The sequence below is a fragment of the Mytilus edulis genome, chromosome 7 (assembly GCF_963676685.1).
Source record: "Mytilus edulis chromosome 7, xbMytEdul2.2, whole genome shotgun sequence".
In the NCBI taxonomy this organism is placed as follows: domain Eukaryota; kingdom Metazoa; phylum Mollusca; class Bivalvia; order Mytilida; family Mytilidae; genus Mytilus; species Mytilus edulis.
In genome coordinates this window covers 15,823,278-15,842,832 of record NC_092350.1, presented here as the reverse complement: position 1 = coordinate 15,842,832, position 19,555 = coordinate 15,823,278, and the positions used below count along the sequence as shown (strand labels likewise).

The 19,555-nt window shown below is 30.9% G+C and overlaps 1 protein-coding gene across 1 annotated transcript in view; it reads right to left on the bottom strand.

Moving 5' to 3' along the window:
* Positions 1-18,891, bottom strand: part of LOC139482981 (uncharacterized) — a 31,064-nt gene extending 12,173 nt beyond the window's left edge. The window contains exons 1-12 of the mRNA XM_071267011.1: positions 18,855-18,891; positions 17,588-17,719; positions 14,722-14,820; positions 13,978-14,073; positions 10,623-10,721; positions 9,877-9,972; positions 9,517-9,585; positions 8,822-8,893; positions 7,838-7,921; positions 6,699-6,734; positions 5,317-5,385; positions 4,557-4,604 (exon numbers count right to left, since the gene is read on the bottom strand). Coding sequence (XP_071123112.1) covers positions 4,557-4,604; positions 5,317-5,385; positions 6,699-6,734; positions 7,838-7,921; positions 8,822-8,893; positions 9,517-9,585; positions 9,877-9,972; positions 10,623-10,721; positions 13,978-14,073; positions 14,722-14,820; positions 17,588-17,719; positions 18,855-18,891 — 937 coding nt within the window. The remainder of the gene's footprint in view (positions 1-4,556; positions 4,605-5,316; positions 5,386-6,698; positions 6,735-7,837; positions 7,922-8,821; positions 8,894-9,516; positions 9,586-9,876; positions 9,973-10,622; positions 10,722-13,977; positions 14,074-14,721; positions 14,821-17,587; positions 17,720-18,854) is intronic.
* Between the last annotated feature and the right edge of the window lie 664 nt (positions 18,892-19,555).

Here is a 19,555-nt window from a genome sequence, read left to right as displayed (position 1 = left end):
ACCTTTTTTTCACATAGTTTTGTTCTGTAAATATAGAATTTTGTCAGGAGTATTATTAAGTTTTTTATCATATTATTTCCGTTGTTACCTAAATTTCCAAATAAAATAATATCTATATTAAATGGAATCAATATTTGTGTTTGGTTATAAATCCAATCACCAAGTTCAATCCATAAATCTGAAATTTTATCAATCTAATTAAAAACCGATCTCTCATCGCTCCTGTTTCTGATATGTCGCGTGGGAGATCTAACGAAACCCGCTTTGAGGTCACATGTGAGTGACCTCGTAGGTGTGTCTTTTTCGACCAATGAAATTGAGTCTTCCACGATCTTGGAAGTTTAACGTAAGGCAAAGGGATGTAACTCATTTTATTTACGACGAAATCGTCAGTCAAAATAATTCATAAACTTTTTTGATTGGCTTATTAATAGGTCGTCAACTCATTTGCATATCTTTATAAGTTCATAACTTTTAGTTCACTCACATGTGACCTCAAAGCCGGTTTCGTTAGATCTCCCACGCGACATATCAGAAACAGGAGCGATGAGAGATCGGTTTTTAATTAGATTGAAATTTTATGGCATGTCCAAAATATGTGCTCAATATCTTCAATAGCTTCATTACAGAAAGTACATTTATCTGATTGTTTTATCTTAATTTTAAATAAAAATTCATTTGTGCCAATGATTCTGTGCACTATTCTGTACTGGAACCAATGAAGTTTAGAGCTTTTTGTGGTGTAGAAAGACATATTATGCACTTTTTTCCAATCAAAATTTTTATTTAATCTTAGAGACCATTTATCTTCACAACTAGGCCTTGTACTACTTTTTTCTAAGAAACATTATACATATCTTTTGACCCTTTATTTGACAAAAAAAATGTTCTAATATTATTTGGTAGAATTGGACCATGAACTTTATTAAGATTTTCTATAGAGATATTATGTTTAAGAGAATTTTGATATGATTTTATTGCTGATATAACTCCATTATAAACTAGAAAGTTAGATTTAATTTCATAAATATTTTTGCATTGCTCAAACGACATTAATTTACCCTCATTATCTACCAGATCATTAATCAATAAAATACCGTTATCAGCCCAGTCTACTTATTTTAATATTTCCATTATTCCAAAGTGAATCTGTTAAAAATTCTTCTTCATTTTTTGGTTTAAGTTTATTTAGCATTTCTGTCCATGCTTTAAAAATCTCTTTCCAAAAGGGGTTTTTACATTTGTTCGGTGGGCCTAGAAATACTAGTTTTTCAATATCAATATTTTCTGTGCTTTCTATAAGCTTTTTGAGTTTTGTATTGTTTTTTAGCAACCGTCGGACCCACGTTAATTTTAACCCTTTTATATATTCTTCAATATCTAACATTTTCAGCCCCCCCAAATTTATGTTCCAGACATAATATTTCTCTTTTAATCTTGTCAGGCTTGTTTTCCCAAATAAATGAATAGATAGTACGAATAAGTTGTTTAAGAGTAGTATTGCAGGGTGTTGGTAATGTTAAAAACAGATGATTTAATTTTGAAATAATTAGTGTCTTGATAATTGTTATCTTTCCCACTGGAGTAAGTGTTTGTCTAGACCAAATATTGAGTATATTTTCAATTTCTTTTATTTTAGGATAATAATTCAAAGATTCCATTTCTTGCAAATTGACAGAAAAGTTTATTCCTAATAGTGTAAACCTACTGGAACCCCATTCCAATCCCCACTTTACACACATGGTGTCTTGACTATATTTTTTCTTTCCTATCCACACCACCTTTGTCTTGTCTAAGTGCATATGGAGACCAGACATTTCAGCATATTTATGTAATAAGCGGAGAGTTGCGTCAAGGCACTCTGGTGAACCGTCAAGAATAATTGACGTGTCATCAGCATATTGAGAGATCAAATATTCAGTATCATCTATTTTAATTCCCTTTATATCTTTATTTTTTCTAATTAATATTCCAAGTATTTCTGCACATAAAAGAAATATATAGGGTGATAAAGGATCCCCTTGTCGACAACCTCTTCGAATTTCAAAGAATTCAGATAAAAAACAATTTTGAGAAACTGCAGAACTCATATTTTTGTAAAAGGTTCTTACCCATTGTTTTATAGAGGGGCCAAAATTAAAAGTCTAAAACGTCTTCAATGAAATTCCATGATACAGAATCAAAAGCTTTTTCAAAATCTATGAGAAGGAGCAGTCCTGGTAAATCATTTAGTTCTGTATGAAATAATATATCGTAAATAAGACGAGTATTCTCCCCTATAAATCTCCCCGGAATAAAGCCAGTCTGATCACTGTTAATAATTTGAGGTAGAACTAATTTTATACGCTCAGCTATGCAGCTTGATGCTAATTTATATGTGGTATTTAGTAAACTTATTGGTCGCCAGTTTTTCATGAATTGTCTCGGTTTATCTCCCTTTGGTATACAGGTTATAATACCTTGTCTTTGAGTAATTGATAATTCCCCCTTTTCGTAACCATTAATTATAGAACGAAATACAAATTTTCCTATATCTATCCAAAAAAACTTGAAAAATTCATTTGTGAAACCATCTGACCCAGGGCTTTTTTCATTTTTCATTTTTCGCAAAGCAGTTGTCAATTCACCATAAGTAATTTCACCCTCCAAAGATTCTCTAATGGTATTATTTATTTTTTTAATATCAGTATCAGGGATTTCATTGTTTAGGTTAACATTATTCAAACTTTCTGTTTAAGTGTATAGCCTTTTGTAATAATTGTTTGCTTCTTTTAATATTTTATCTTGCTCACTGTTAGTGTCCCCTTTTTCATTGACTAATTTCGGAATAGTTTTATTTATAAAATGTTTAGTTTCTAAATTTAGAAAAAAGTTTGAAGGTTTTTCTCCTTCTTCTATCCATTGGATTTTGGATCTGATGTAGGACCCCCTCATCTTTTCTTGTCTTAATACTTTTAGATCAGTTTTCTTTTTTTCAGTTTCAATAAATATTTCTTCTGTCAATATTTGTTCTTCTAGTTTTTTAATATCTTCTGATAGTATTCTTTCTTTTTTATCTTTTTGTTTCTTCCTAAAAGAAGCATATAAAATTGATTTTCCTCTAATTTCTGTTAATAAAGTTTCTAGAAAGAGTTGATCGTTTATAGTAAATTGAATTTCTAAGTCATTTATCTTTTCTAATGTTTCTCTTTTGTATACTAGTGATGCGTATTGTTCTTTAACTTTATTTATAGTCTCTTTAACAGCAGCTGAATATTCAATGTCATGTAAAAGTGAATTGTTAAATTTCCATAGACCTTTACCAATTATAAAGTTATTCATCTTTAAATGTAACATTATTGGGGAGTGATCGGATCTATAACTGTTGAGAATGTGTATATCATGAACATGTTGATTAAGGCCTTGCGATATTAAAAAGAAATCCAATCTTGCTTGTTTAATGGGATTATTTTTTCTCCATGTATTTTTTTTAGTTCAGGGTACAATTCCCTATAGGGATCTGTTAAATCATAATTTTCTATTATATTTAAAACTTTCTCTTTGGCTTTTGGGTTATTTACATTTTGGTAATTATAAGTATCAAGATTTTGGTTTTGGACTAAATTGTAATCTCCAGTTATTAAAACTGATTGGTTGTTCAAGTCTTCTATTGTATCACTTACTCTAGAATAAAATTCAGGTGAATCTTTATTTGGATCATATAAGCATATCAAAGTTATTCTTTTTCCTTCAATTTCAATATCAATTCCTAACAGATTTCCTTGATCATCTTTTTTTATCCTATATATCTTGTATTCAAAGTTTTTGGTAAAAAATATTGCTACCCCTCTTTTGTTTGTTGCAAAAGAATTGAAAATACAGTCTCCTCCCCATAGATTTTTTATTGATATTTCTTCTTTTTCTGAAAAATGTGTATCTTGTAAACAATATATGTGGCAATTTTTTGCTTTAAGATAATCAAAAACATCTCTCCTCTTCTCCTTTGAATTTAAACCTTGACAGTTGTATGAAACAATTTTTATACCACTATCACTCATTTATTCAATTTTATTTTTATAGCTGAATAATAAATACTTGAGATTTGATGAGAGTATTGTGACCGTCTTCTCCGATGGTGTTTTATATAAGTAAGTGATAATGTAACTCTGAAATGTCTGATCTCCTCTACCTTAATTTCCTGCTGTATCCTAAATACATCATAGTTTCCGTACAATAAGTAATACTGTGTCAAAATGAAAAACAAACATAAATAATAAAAAAAAAAAAAAAAAAAAAAGAAAATTTGAGATCATAGTGTAAATATCAAACAATGTCGATTTCTTGGTCAATATGAAAAGCAATAGTATTAATGGAAAGTGACAAAAAGGAATTGATCCATTTGAAACATGTATGGGTATCGGTAATGCGAAGTTCACAGTTGGTTAAATTTTAAAGCCTGCAACAAGAATAACAATCATTGTACATGCAGTTAAAATACTGATGTATGTTTTCATACTAATCATATACAAAATGTATATATAAGAGTTTGAAAGTGAAAAGGTGTAGTACAAACTCACCTGAATTTGAATTTGATGAATCATCACAGCTTGACTTATCTTCTTCTTCTAATAGCAAAACAAAACATATGAAATTATGGACAAAAAGCCAGAATACAATTTAAGTGTTAGATAACTTAGTAACATTCCTCAAAATTAAATATGGGGTTGATGTACATTTAATTCTTTGGAGTTAAGTGACCGATTAAAAGGTAACTAGCCTGAAGGAATACTCTGCGAGGAATGATATAAAGCAGTCGTGCTTTAAATTTTTGTATGAAGTTGTAAAAAAAACTAAAAACAAATCCTTTTTTTTTCGTAGTTAGTTATTGTAATAGCAGCTTCCTTAATTGAAAAATATAAAAATCATTAACACAAACATTCTTGATTGATCCTAACCATCGGAATTCAGTGAGATCATCACAGGACCGAATCGGTAAGTTATATGCTATTGCAGTCTTTTTTGTAATAAAGTTAGTACAGACTACAAGTATAGTGTTTCGCTGGGATATTGTTTTTTCGAATGATTAGTTTTTTAAAGGAGTACTAGCTGTCAAATTCATGTTAACCGATAAGACTCAAATTTTCATATTTGATTGATAGCTATGAATTAACAGGGTATGGGATTGATAATATTATTCTTCGTTTCGAGTGTATTGTAGTCCTGACTCCAACTAATAAATACCGAATTGGCCCCCAAAGACCTCCGATGGTCATATCATTTTGAATCAGTATACATTAAAACATTTCCTATTCCTTTTCAATCTCATTGTTCACTTACCTAATCGATCTTGTAATAAAGGTTGTATTGAACGTGGTATACTCGGCCTTTGATCCATCGAACCTGGACCTATAAATTAATAAAAGAAATATATAGATCTTTTTTTGTCTAACTTACAAAACGTTGCTGTAGATGTCTTTAATCATTGCTATGAGAAAAAGGAATTGACAAAGTCACAGAAGCTAGGATTAATCACCCTTATTTACAAGAAAAACGACCCATTAAATTTAGATAATTATAGACCAATTACCTTATTAAATGTAGATACTAAATGTATAGCATATTCTCTTGCACAAAGACTTAAACCAATATTGCATAAATTATTCATAGTTATCAAATTAAACGGTTGTGTAAAAAACAGATATATTGGATTTAACATTAGACAAATCTAAGATATTATAGATTATCCGGATAAAATCAATGTAGATGAAGCAATTCGTTTTAGACTTCACAAAGGCACTTGACTCGCTAGATTGGGACTTTATGTATTGTTCTTAAAAAAAAATGGCTCTTAGAAATGTCTTTTAAGTGGATAAATACTTTATATACTGATATAAAGGGGTGAATATTAAATAATGGCTGCATTTCAAGACCCTTCGGCATTAAGCGCAGGATCCGTCAAGGGTGTCCCGCGAGTTTAATAATTTTCGTTATTGCCGTTGAAAATTTAGCAAGTAGATTAAGACAAAATGTTTTTTTTAAAGGTTTTCAAATTAAACTAAAAAACAAAACCCATACTTTAAAATTAATTCAGCTTGCAGATGACACCACATTTAAAAAAAACCTAAAACAGGAAGTTTCATCAACTTTGACTATTATAGTGTTTGGATCACTTTCATGCCTAAAGCTCAAACGAAATAAAACAGAGGGATTTAAAGTACTGCAAAGATAAATTTGAAAACATAAAGTTTACAAAGGAACCAATAAAAGTTTTGGGAATATACTTTGGACTTAATAAAAATGAGTGTAAAACATTAAACTTGCAACGACAATACGAAAAATCTAAAAACAAATTATTAAAGACGGGAATAAATGAAATCAAACTATGTTAGATAAGATAAATCTTGTTAAATCATTAATCTTAACGAATATCATTTATGTTGCATCGGTAACCGAAATTGATGAAGATTACCTATCAAACTTTGAAAATAAAATGTATAGTTTTATATGGAACAATAAACCAGAAAAAGTTAAAAGTGATAAAAATTACAATTCGGGCAGGCTTAAAATGATAGACATAGAAAAATATCTAGAAGCGGTAAATAGTAGTAAAAAACTTTTTTTTAAATTGCAATTATACTTTTTGTGACATGCAAGGTAAAAATGGTAACCTTATGTATTTTTTGTGAAAAAGAAAATCTAACAAAAGAAAACAAACAAACCATGAAATGATGCAAATCCGCTGCTTACGTCGTCCTCTAAAAAAGAAAATAAAAGTCAATGATTCGAACAGAATAAACGATGACTTAGAATACTGTTTGCATTGACAAAATTGAGCGAATCAAATAAATTACGCTGATATGAATCCTAAGCTGTTATATTAACACTGTCGAACAAATGTATTCAAAACCCATTGCAAATCTAAAAACATGTTATAGTCTTGTATTATTTTTAACTTTAGTTTCTTGTGTATAATTTGCAGTTAAGTATGGCGTTCACTGACATATTATATATATTTATTTAGGGGCCAGCTGAAAAATGTCTCCAGGTGAAGGAATTTCTCGCTGCATTGAAGACCTATTGGTGACCTTCTGCAGTTGTCTGTTATATGATCGGGTTGTTGTCTCTTTGACACATTCCCCATTTGTATTCTTACATACTTTAGTTATTCCATGCTAATTTCTATAACTTTATCAAATCCTAGCTCTCTTTAATGGAAATACTAGAAAATAGATTGATTGATTGATTGTTGGTTGCTTAACGTCCAGTGGCAAATATTTCATGCATATTCAGGACGAGAACAAGTTCACAATAAATACAATAGGTAGGTTGATACAATAGAGGCCATCTGGGATGATGGTCGGAGAAATTTGGACTGCCACCGGAAAAGGAGGGTATATTGGATAGGGACAGAAATGTTGCCTTACAACAGGCCACCTACGGACCCCTCAAAGAGTTGTTGCAAGGGTTCTTAACGTGCAAAGAGCGTGGCACTCTCTTTACACGAGGCATCGGATTTAACGTCCCCCTTCTGACCGGACGTGACTGCGAACTTGATAAATCCCGCACAGCCAAACGGACGCCCCACTTCGGCTAGCGTTTTACTGCCGGTCGGGAGAAGACCAAGTGACCATATTTCTATACCCCAGTCACCCTTGGGGAGGTAGAAAATAGAAAATACATTGACTATTTCAATAAAATCGTTTAATATTTAGCTTCATATAGCTTATTGTTCTTAACAAAACATATAATCATAAGATATTGAATATTCAAAAAATGTCATGCACATAGTTTAATCTTATAAATGCTAATTGGTTTGATAATTGTGAAATACTTGTTTTTCATATGTTCGATGTATTACCTTCAACTGGTGGGGAAGGTGGCGGGGATCGTGATATGGGTGTTACATGGTTTATTGTCTGTGGTTGTTCACTCGATATACTTTCTGTAAATAAAATGCCTTGTCAACATGGAGCAACATACACATTTTAATTCAAAAAAATTAGTTCAAATTTGCATAAACAATTGGTGATGGCGTTTTCACTGCACGAGACAACAAAACAGATGGTAGAGTATAAATACAATTTCACCCCGCGAATAAACATTGCTTCTGTAAAATTTCAAAACATAATAGAAAAGTTCAACTGTATTAATCGCTTGCCTTATAAAGATCTTAAATATCATATATAATAGCACCAACTTTCGGGTTTCTTTAAACTTTTACAATCATATTTGCTACAAATAACATAGCGCATAGCAACCTAATGGATACAAGTAAAACAGTTTGTACATAATAAGGTTTTCAATATGTCACCTTGTCCATAAAACATAACAAAAAATTATTGCACTACTTAAAATACTGTCAGTAAATGACACAACAATATTTAAGATTGTGAATCTATAATTTGGAAGGAAACGTACGCACCCTCTTAAATCTACATTAAACACATGGTCATTGTAAAAAATTAAACGACAATCATTAAAAGAGCATGCATAAAGAAAAACATAGTATTTTGTATGGGGAAGAGCAAGTTATTTGCCTAGTAGTAACAACTCAAAATATAGCATTTACAGACAAAGTCTGTTAATACAACTTGTTGTATACAGACCCTTCGAATTTTAGTGTTTAAAATTCGACAGATGATATATTGTTTACATTCATATCAAAATCGCAGCTAAAACATGCGTAAGTGTGTTAGTAGAAATAAAATATCAGAATACAAATTAAAAGAAAAAAATGCTTGGAAAGAAGGAAGGAACCATTATATTTTTTTTTTTTTTTTTTTTTTTTTTTTTTTTTATAGATCATCACTTTCACATCGTAATTTAAGCTATGGTTTATAACCTGTTGTAAATCTTGTTGGTAGACATTTAGTCTGGTTGCTTATACCGTCTGATGTGTTGATTACTGGATGTTCTGCAAATATAATTGTTTTGTTTTAGTAATTGAAAAACTAAATTCAATACTTACACATGCTTGTTAAAATCAGGGAACATGCTAATTGAATATTAAATAGGGTTTACAATACAACATTCTTCTCTAAAGTCTCATGATAATATAAAAGCAACGACGTGCGGATTGATTCAGAAGAGATAACTCAGTTCGCAGTTTTATACAAATAAATACCACCGTATGGCATTCAAAACGAGAAAGAAGAAGAAGAAAATAAACCCGAACCAGACCAAATGCACAGCTAAATAGTTTTCGACTGAGAGCAACATTGTCGCGTTTTTATAGACAAATATTTAAAATTAACACTATTAGTGAAAATTAGGAAATATTTTTCTTTTAATATTATTTCGTGTTCTTGCGAATGATATGACTATCTACTTTAAGTTAAATGACGTTGAAGGTAGCATAACGACCTTTATCAGCGACATACATCAAAACATCTAAACACTAAACGTGGAATAAGTAAGGTCTTTCCAATGTGCCTTCTTTAACATGATTCAAATATATAAATAAACATATTATATTCCTAAAATGTTATCAAATAATTCCTGGTATGAACGGGTCAGGTATCTGGTTTAAAGCTTTACTTTTAGAAGGTTGGGTGTATTCTGCGTCTATGGATGTAATTTCTGCAAATGGATTGCAGTCTTTAATATCTAAAATTATTAAAAGCACATCAATAACTCAGAGTTTTTTTAAATATTTAAAGAAACAACAAATTAGAAAATTGCATATGTACTAACATATACTTGTCTGAGACATTCCCACATTGAAAAAAGCCGAAACTAAACATTGACTTATTTAATGGAATAGAAGATTCATTATACATATATATGAATGATGTCAATAATTGAAATTGTTAAGTAAGGTTAAAATACTGAAGAATATTAAAAGACACCGTAGAAAAGGCATCTACAAGTTTGTTAATTTTTCTTGTCAATAAATACCTTCAATGGAAGGAGATGATGATAGTGATGGTAATGGTTTCTGGGAACGGGTTAGAGGTCCTGGTTCCTCTTGAAGCTGTTCCATGCGTATATTATCTATAAATATCATTTTTTTTTAAACAGTGTAGAACAAAACAACGAATAGTGTGCTTGTAAATATATCTGCGTATAGTCATACAGAAGTAGACTTTTTAGACGATTTAGTACTCTATTATATATTGTTAAAGTGTCAATTGAATAAATATGTAATTGTCTGTAACTCACTGGGATTCGCTTTTAACAAACATATCACTCCGTCAAAGAAAATGTGTAACTACTAATACTAATTGTTTTACTGGCTGAAAGTTGATATACGCCATGCCGTCGAACAGTTCAAGGTATGTATCTTGTATAAAATATGTCTTAAAATTGTTGCAAACTTTATTCATTAATATTCTATAATGATATTACATGTTGTACATGTATATATGAATAAGTGATAGACATGTTAATCATTTCCCTAATATTAAAAACTGTACATGAATTTAAATTATATGACCTCTACAAATGTTTAAATCAGCTCTGAAATCGATAGTTTCATTATGCAAATTAAAGAAGATATGAGATACTGTCAAAGTACTTTTATTCGTTAAGTAACTTTTTTTTGCAGAAACAGTTTATTGAAATTTGTTCAATAAATAAAACACAGTTAGAACTATTGAAAAGAAGAAGGATTAAATTTGTTCATTTATCTTGTCAGTAAATACCTTCAATGGAAAGAGATCGTAGCAGTGATGCTTGTAATGGTATCTGTGAACGGGGTATAAGTTTTGGTGGATCGTGAAGTGGTTCCATACATATATTATCTATAAATAGCACGAGTTGTTAATATAATAATTTAAAACAAAAATGCGAATATTGTGTTTATAGATGACTATGCTATTCGTCATACAACCGATTTGTTTTAGACTCTATACGATTCTCTATTTTGTATACTTTATATATTATTAAAGTGTTAATTCATCGAAAACATTGAACGTCTTTAAATTTTTTTTACTCGCTGGGTTGGGTCGTTAACAAACATCTCACTTAAAAAAAAAAGGTAAACATTTAGGAGTTATAACGTTTCATTGGCTGAAAGTTGAAGTCCGTAATGCCATTGAACAGCTGAAGTTATCAATGGATGCAACTTAAAATAAATAAGCTATGATAATCGGATTATCATACGCATTTCATTTTGTACTTCTAGTAAAGAAAACTCATCATAGATACCAGGATTCAAATTTTAGTTTTACGCCAGACGCGCGTTTCGTCTACAGAAGACTCATCAGTGACGCTCGATTCAAAAAATGTTAAAAGGTCAAATAAAGTACGATGTTTTAGAGCATTGAAGTCCAAAAATTCCTAAAAGTTTGCCAAATACAGCTTAGGTAATTTATTCCTAAAAAAGCCTAAGTTTTTCAAAAATTAAGAAATATTTGTTAACAGTTAATTTTATAATTATGAACATATCAATGATAACTCAAGTTAACACAGAAGTGCTGAATACTGGGCGGATGCTACCCACGGGGAAATAAATATCAACCAGCAGTGGCATTGACCCAGTTGTTGTAAATAAACTCATCAAATATACCAGGATTTAAATTTTAGTTTTACGCCAGACGCGCGTTTCTTCTACAGAAGACTCATCAGTGACGCTCGATTCAAAAACTGGGGTCATAAAATAATCAGAAAGTTGATTAGGTGATAAAAAATACATGTAATCGTTGGGTACCAATTTTTTAAATTTTCGTGAACGGCTTTATCACCGTCATTTAGTGTCCAAAGGTATAAAAAAAACTGTTGCACTAATATTGACGTGGAAAGAGCACATGCATTTCATGAAAAAACATGCTATCATGAAGTATTCATTTTAGAATTTGTAAGAATAGATGAATCGGCTTATTTCCGAAATAAATTATTCAAAAACAAAATAATTAATGTATTGAGTAATGAAAGACAAATAAGTAAGTGACTACTAACACTTTATTTTGCAATGTTCTTCAAATAATCCTAATGCCTCATACGAGTGTCACAGTATCTCAGATTCTTTTTGTCTGACTGCTTAAAGTTATTGATGTGTTTTCAGAAAAAAAATGGTTTTAATGAATTTCAGAACCAATGAACATGTAAATTTTGATAAAATCACTCAAACGAAACACAGGAATAAAAATACATTTTTAACTTGCCTAATCCTACACGAGTATTCCAACATCCTTGTTTAACAGACCCATGTTCATAGTCCGAATATTGTCCTAGCATTGCAGTACAAAGCAAAGTATTCCGACACCCTGCTTAATCCGAAATTGTTTTTCTAAACAGTGTATTTGAACGACTGGGAGAATCCATAGGGACTATAAAATGCGATGATCACGCTGAACTGCGATGGTCTGCGCCGAAGACCGATAGTCTATATAGGTTATGAGTCTCAGTTTTATACTAAATGAGAGATCGTTCTCTTGAAACGGGCTGCATGAGTACATTCTGTGTTAACAGTTTATCTTTTCTTTGTTCCACTTATCTGAGATAACAAAATGTGTTAAAGTAATATAAGCTCTGAGCTCTCAGTTCTGATAAGTTTCACGTTGACCTTTTTATCATAATACAGAGAGTATCTCTCCGGATCGATATGTAAAGAATTCCATTAACAGTATACGTAAAAAAATCTCATTTAATTTCCGTTATCTACTAATTATTGCCGTTAGTATTACAAAAATAAATACAAGTTCGGCAGGGGCATTGCAATGTACATTTATGAAATAAAAATAAATTCCACGAAATTTCATGATTGGTTTTTCAACACAGACGATATAGCTAATCGTGACGTCATATTAATGAAAACAAACAAATTGACGGTCATAATGTTACTTATACGATTCAGATTTTGATAAAATTACACCATAAAGGCGATTTTGAGGTAGGTGTTGTTTGAATTTCGATAATATTGTAGTTATCGAACATTGGTTAATCAAAGCAATTAAAAATGGCGGGTCCCTCCTTTTTTTCAATTATTTGAATTCGAGTTTTCTCCCTGTGTACGCAAACCTTACTTTAATTGAATAAACATGACAAGCTGCCTTTGATAAGAAAACTAACGTTTTCCTCTACATGAAACATATTTACAAAAAGTTCATGTAATTCAACGCACTTCAGAGTAATACCGCAGTCCCATTAGGCCACGATCGCATTACGATCTGTGAAAAAAAATGAAAATTTTGACGATCGATGTGGTCGTAGTGAGTTTTTCAAGATCATGATGAGCGTGGCCAACTTTAAACATGTTCAAAACAATCGTGATGTGGTCGTCGCGAAATCAGGTCGTAGTAGACACGTAGTTAGAGTGCAGTAAGGTTGTTAGATCGCAAAGGTCGCAATACCATCGAAACGAGAGTGTAGCAAAAGCGTGATTATATTCGAAGAGACAAATATTTAAAATTAACACTATTAGTGAAAATTAGGAAATATTTTTCTTTTAATATTATTTCGTGTTCTTGCGAATGATATGACTATCTACTTTAAGTTAAATGACGTTGAAGGTAGCATAACGACCTTTATCAGCGACATACATCAAAACATCTAAACACTAAACGTGGAATAAGTAAGGTCTTTCCAATGTGCCTTCTTTAACATGATTCAAATATATAAATAAACATATTATATTCCTAAAATGTTATCAAATAATTCCTGGTATGAACGGGTCAGGTATCTGGTTTAAAGCTTTACTTTTAGAAGGTTGGGTGTATTCTGCGTCTATGGATGTAATTTCTGCAAATGGATTGCAGTCTTTAATATCTAAAATTATTAAAAGCACATCAATAACTCAGAGTTTTTTTAAATATTTAAAGAAACAACAAATTAGAAAATTGCATATGTACTAACATATACTTGTCTGAGACATTCCCACATTGAAAAAAGCCGAAACTAAACATTGACTTATTTAATGGAATAGAAGATTCATTATACATATATATGAATGATGTCAATAATTGAAATTGTTAAGTAAGGTTAAAATACTGAAGAATATTAAAAGACACCGTAGAAAAGGCATCTACAAGTTTGTTAATTTTTCTTGTCAATAAATACCTTCAATGGAAGGAGATGATGATAGTGATGGTAATGGTTTCTGGGAACGGGTTAGAGGTCCTGGTTCCTCTTGAAGCTGTTCCATGCGTATATTATCTATAAATATCATTTTTTTTAAACAGTGTAGAACAAAACAACGAATAGTGTGCTTGTAAATATATCTGCGTATAGTCATACAGAAGTAGACTTTTTAGACGATTTAGTACTCTATTATATATTGTTAAAGTGTCAATTGAATAAATATGTAATTGTCTGTAACTCACTGGGATTCGCTTTTAACAAACATATCACTCCGTCAAAGAAAATGTGTAACTACTAATACTAATTGTTTTACTGGCTGAAAGTTGATATACGCCATGCCGTCGAACAGTTCAAGGTATGTATCTTGTATAAAATATGTCTTAAAATTGTTGCAAACTTTATTCATTAATATTCTATAATGATATTACATGTTGTACATGTATATATGAATAAGTGATAGACATGTTAATCATTTCCCTAATATTAAAAACTGTACATGAATTTAAATTATATGACCTCTACAAATGTTTAAATCAGCTCTGAAATCGATAGTTTCATTATGCAAATTAAAGAAGATATGAGATACTGTCAAAGTACTTTTATTCGTTAAGTAACTTTTTTTGCAGAAACAGTTTATTGAAATTTGTTCAATAAATAAAACACAGTTAGAAATATTGAAAAGAAGAAGGATTAAATTTGTTCATTTATCTTGTCAGTAAATACCTTCAATGGAAAGAGATCGTAGCAGTGATGCTGGTAATGGTATCTGTGAACGGGGTATAAGTTTTGGTGGATCGTGAAGTGGTTCCATACATATGTTATCTATAAATAGCACGAGTTGTTAATATAATAATGTAGAACAAAAGTGCGAATATGTAGTTTATAGATGACTACGCTTTTTTTTAGACTTTTAATGACTCTATATTTTCTATACTTTATATAGTGTTAAAGTGTCAACTGATCAAACACATTGAACGTCTTTAAATTATTTTTATTCGCTGCGTTGGGTCGTTAACAGACATCTCACTAAAAAAAAGTTGTAATGTTTCATTGGCTAAAAGTTGAAGTACGTGATGCCTCCGAACAGCTGAAGTTATGAATGACAGCAGCTAACAAAATTAAGCTCTGATAATCGGATTACACATTTATTTTTGTACTCCTAGAAAATGGTGTCATAAAAAATCGAAAAGTTTATTAAATGATAAAAAAAAACTTTCATTCGTTGGGTATCAATTTTTGAAATTTCGTAAATGGCTTTAGAATCGATAGTAAGGGCATACGATACAGTTACAGGGGAGGTAATGACGTTGCTAACGTTAAATGTTATTTTCATGACGTTAATCTGTGACATATCGTGAAAAGATGCATCATGACGAGTGCATGGACCCCTATTTTTAACATTTTGTTTCGTTTTTAAGGGAGGTTATGTGGACCAAATATTATACAACGGTAAATAGTGCATTTTATTTAATTTTGATAAGTATACAGCAAAAAATGACGTTTTTATTTCCATTTGATAAATGTGAGTTATTTCTGAATGAAAAAGGCATTTTTTTTCAGGAAACTTATAAAATGCAAAAATTACCCATTATTTAACAAAAAACCAATTTCCGTTTATTTTTTAAAACAAAAAAGTTAGGTCTTTCTTTCGAAAAGGGAAATACTGCCACACATCTGAATTTTGAGCGAGTATACAAAATTTCGACCTCATTTTACTCAAAAAGTAGCACATGAAGGTATATTTTTTTTTATTACATATTTGATTTAATCGGGTAAAAAATAGCGTATATGCAAATTTTTATCAACTTGTTAATACTGGATCAACACTGTATCGTATGCCCTAAAGTGTCCAAAGTGATATGAACAAAACTGGTGTACGAAATACGACGTGGAAAGATCCCACGTATATCATGAAAAAGCATGCGATCATAAAGTATTCATTTTAGAACATGTAAGCATAGACGAATGGGTTTAATTCCGAAATAAACTTTTTAAAAACAAAGTAATTAATGTATTTAGTAGTGGAAGACAAACAAGTAAGTGAAAACGAACACTTTATTTTGCAATGTTCTTCAGATAATCCCAATGCCTCATACGAGTGTCATAGTATGTGAAATTCTTTATTTCTGATTGCGTAAAGTTATCAATTTAGTTTTAGAAAACTTGTATGATTGAATCCATGATTTTAAGAAACTTTTGATAAGACCACTTAAATGAAACCAAAGAATAAAAGTACTTTTTTCAACTTGCCTACTCCGACACGAGTATTTCAACATCCTGCTCTACCCGACACATTTCTTGGTCCCGAAATATGCCGGTAATTGCACCAAGAACCTGACCATTCAACCACCCTGTTAAATTGGACATTTATTTTGTGCCCCCAGTATGCCGGATAACACATGTTTCACTGAACCTTCCTTATCTATTTTTATTCATGAAACTACTTTCATCTCATTAGACAATTCGTCGTATTGAATGTTTGATTACCACCATCTTTAGCACTTTAAGACGTGGCGAAACACCTTTATGCTTGTTTTTTTTTCACATTTAATAAACAGTGTATCTGTAGGACTTTAAGATATGATGAAGACACAAGGTGCGATGAATTGCGATGGTCTGTACATAACACCGATGATCTGCATATAAGACCGATGGTCTATATAAATGTGTTAACGTAATATCAGCACCCAGCTCTTAGTGCTCATGAGTTTCACGTTTACCTTTGATATCATAAAACAGAGAGTATCTCTGCAGACTCGAAATGAAGTTCGAAAATTAGAATCTCCATTTTACGTACAAACACATTTCTGTCAATTTACGAAACAGATCTCATTTAAATTTCCACGGTCTACAAATTATTTCCTTTTTTTCATTAGTATTAAACTAAAATACCCAGTTGTATTCATTTTGCATATGCAACAACTTTCCAAAGTTTCCTTAGTTGCAATAAAAAAAAACTACCGACGGTGATAAATATTTATTGCCCTTATCATATTCATCATTAATGGTTATCATATTTGAAATTAACAGTTGATCGCATGGAAAAAAACCTCGAGTTTACCCTTTTGAATAAAAGTATGATGGTTGACTAATGTTTGTTCAAAGCGAAATTTACCATTACAGTCTTGACTCAAACGAGTAAGTCATATAATGATAAATTTAACAAACATTTAAAATTGCCTCTAACAAGCAAGCTAATTTTTTCATCGAAATACAATTAAAAATAGAGTTTATACAATGCATCGCAAATTAAGTGTAACCACCTTTTGCAATTCGACGTAGCTATCAAGTGAGAGCATCACATTGCCACCATCGTACTTCAGCGATATCAAAAATAAACTTACGTGTCAAACCATCTCACTTCAGTGTGACATCACGGTTTAGAATACCATCGCGGTTCAAAGTCCTACATATTAATAGCAATTTACAAGTAGTTTCTTTGATGTATTTTCAAAACAAGAATATGACTATTTGTGTATGTAGAATTATGATGTATTTTGTATAGCTTGAGAAACTTACAACACTATAATTCAAATTTAAAAGGATAGAAATCATTAAAAAAAAATTAATAAAACTTATCAGTAATAACCTTCTTTCGCTGATGATTGTAGCTGTGGATTTCGTGGTGATTGACGCGATGATGATGGTGATGATGATGATTGTGATTGTTGAACGGGCTTCCGTAAAACGGGTACTTTTCTTGTTTCTGTCTGCACATCAACTGTAAATGAAATCAAATGTGAACACAGTGTAAACAAAATGGCTGAAATGTTTTGTGTGCAAGTTCACACAGAAATAGTTATTAACTTGAATATAACACTAACTAACTTTTTTCTCTTTTAATTCCTGTTTGCAATTCTTTGAAATAGGCGACCATTTGTATAGGAAGATCACAAAATCGTCGAAAAACGTGCATAGATTGAATGTAATATCATTCAATTTTTAAGTTTACTTCATTGAGTTTTCGTTGAGAAAAGTAGCTTGTTGATTTATTAGTTTCTGTTATAATGACAGAAAATAATCATACGATCACTGACTGAGTTTATGTTAGGATTAACCAATCCGATACCTTTTACAAGGTTTTTAAAGACTTCAAATATCAACCTTTTACAGTCTCAAGTGCGATGACGTTACGATTAGTTTTGTTTTTGTTTGATAAAACTTTTCAGGTTTGGAAATATATGTATATAATAATCCTCAATAAAACATGGAATTTTGGTGAACAGTTACAAATATCTATGTTCGGCTTTTAATTTAGGGTGCACGCATTGTCTGCGGTTTTTAATGAAACAAAAATGAGTGCAATATGTCCCCTTTTAATTCCAATTGTTAAATCAGTAGTTTTTTTTAAACTAAGTCTGTTCGAAATAAACGGAATAATTTACCACAGCAACTAAAACAGATCATCTTTGCGCTTATTATGAAAATTACACAGCCATATCATAAATATTTAAATGAGTGCACGCAGGATGAATTGTATAATACACACGATAACACAATTTGAAGACAATGGCTATTAAGTCTTGTCCAAAATAGTTTTAAATGTTATGTTTTCGTTTTTTGGGAAATGTTTAATCATTAAATAGTATTCAGAAGCTTTCAATGAAAAATTGTCTCATTGGCAAACAAATGTATTGCACCAGCCACAGCGTCACGTATACGCTATGTTTTCGGAAAATTTATGTAACTTCATATCATAAATAAGTATTTTAAAAAAATACAGTAATTATGGCCGACAAAATAAAGTGACAATATGGTGACGATCAACTTTGCGGTATCTTTCCCCGATGTTTGATAATTAATAGTTTTTGGCTTTTAACTATTTGTCAGAAACTTCGAGTACTCTCAAATCTTACTTTCTTGTTTGTTTGACCTTTTGATTCTATTTTTCATGCTTTTTTATTCAACGTTTACCTGAGTATGTTTATATCTGGTCTTTATACCAGCTTTGCTAAGTGTTTGGTATTACTATAATTTAAACTTCTTCGAACTATGAACATCACAATAATCATTTTGTCAAAATATTACTTTTCATCACTTGAACTGTATAAATAGGTATATGAAGATGTGGTACGAGTGCCAATGAGACAATTCTCCATCCAAGTAAAAAAACTATAAAAAGTCATTAATTGGTCAAGGTAAGGCCTTCAACAGGGAGCCTTGGTTCATACCAAACCGCATGGTAAAAAGGACCTCAATAACTTACTAGTGTAAAACCATTCAAACGGAAAACCAACGGTCTCATCTATTTAAAAAAGAGAAACGAGAAACATTCATGAATCATAAGAACAAACGACAACTTCTGAACATCAGATTCCTGACTTATGATGGGTTAAAATGTGTAAATGGTTCCAAACGATAGTTTAAATTCACAACATAGAAATACACACTATAAAACATGCGGAAAGGTTCTCTTCTTTGAATATGCTCCAGCTTCAAAATTATTAACTTACCATAATAAAATTGTGAATGGAGACAGGGAACATGCCAAAGAAACAACAACCCGACCATAGAATAGACAACAGCAGAAGGTTACCATATTTCTTAAAGATTTATT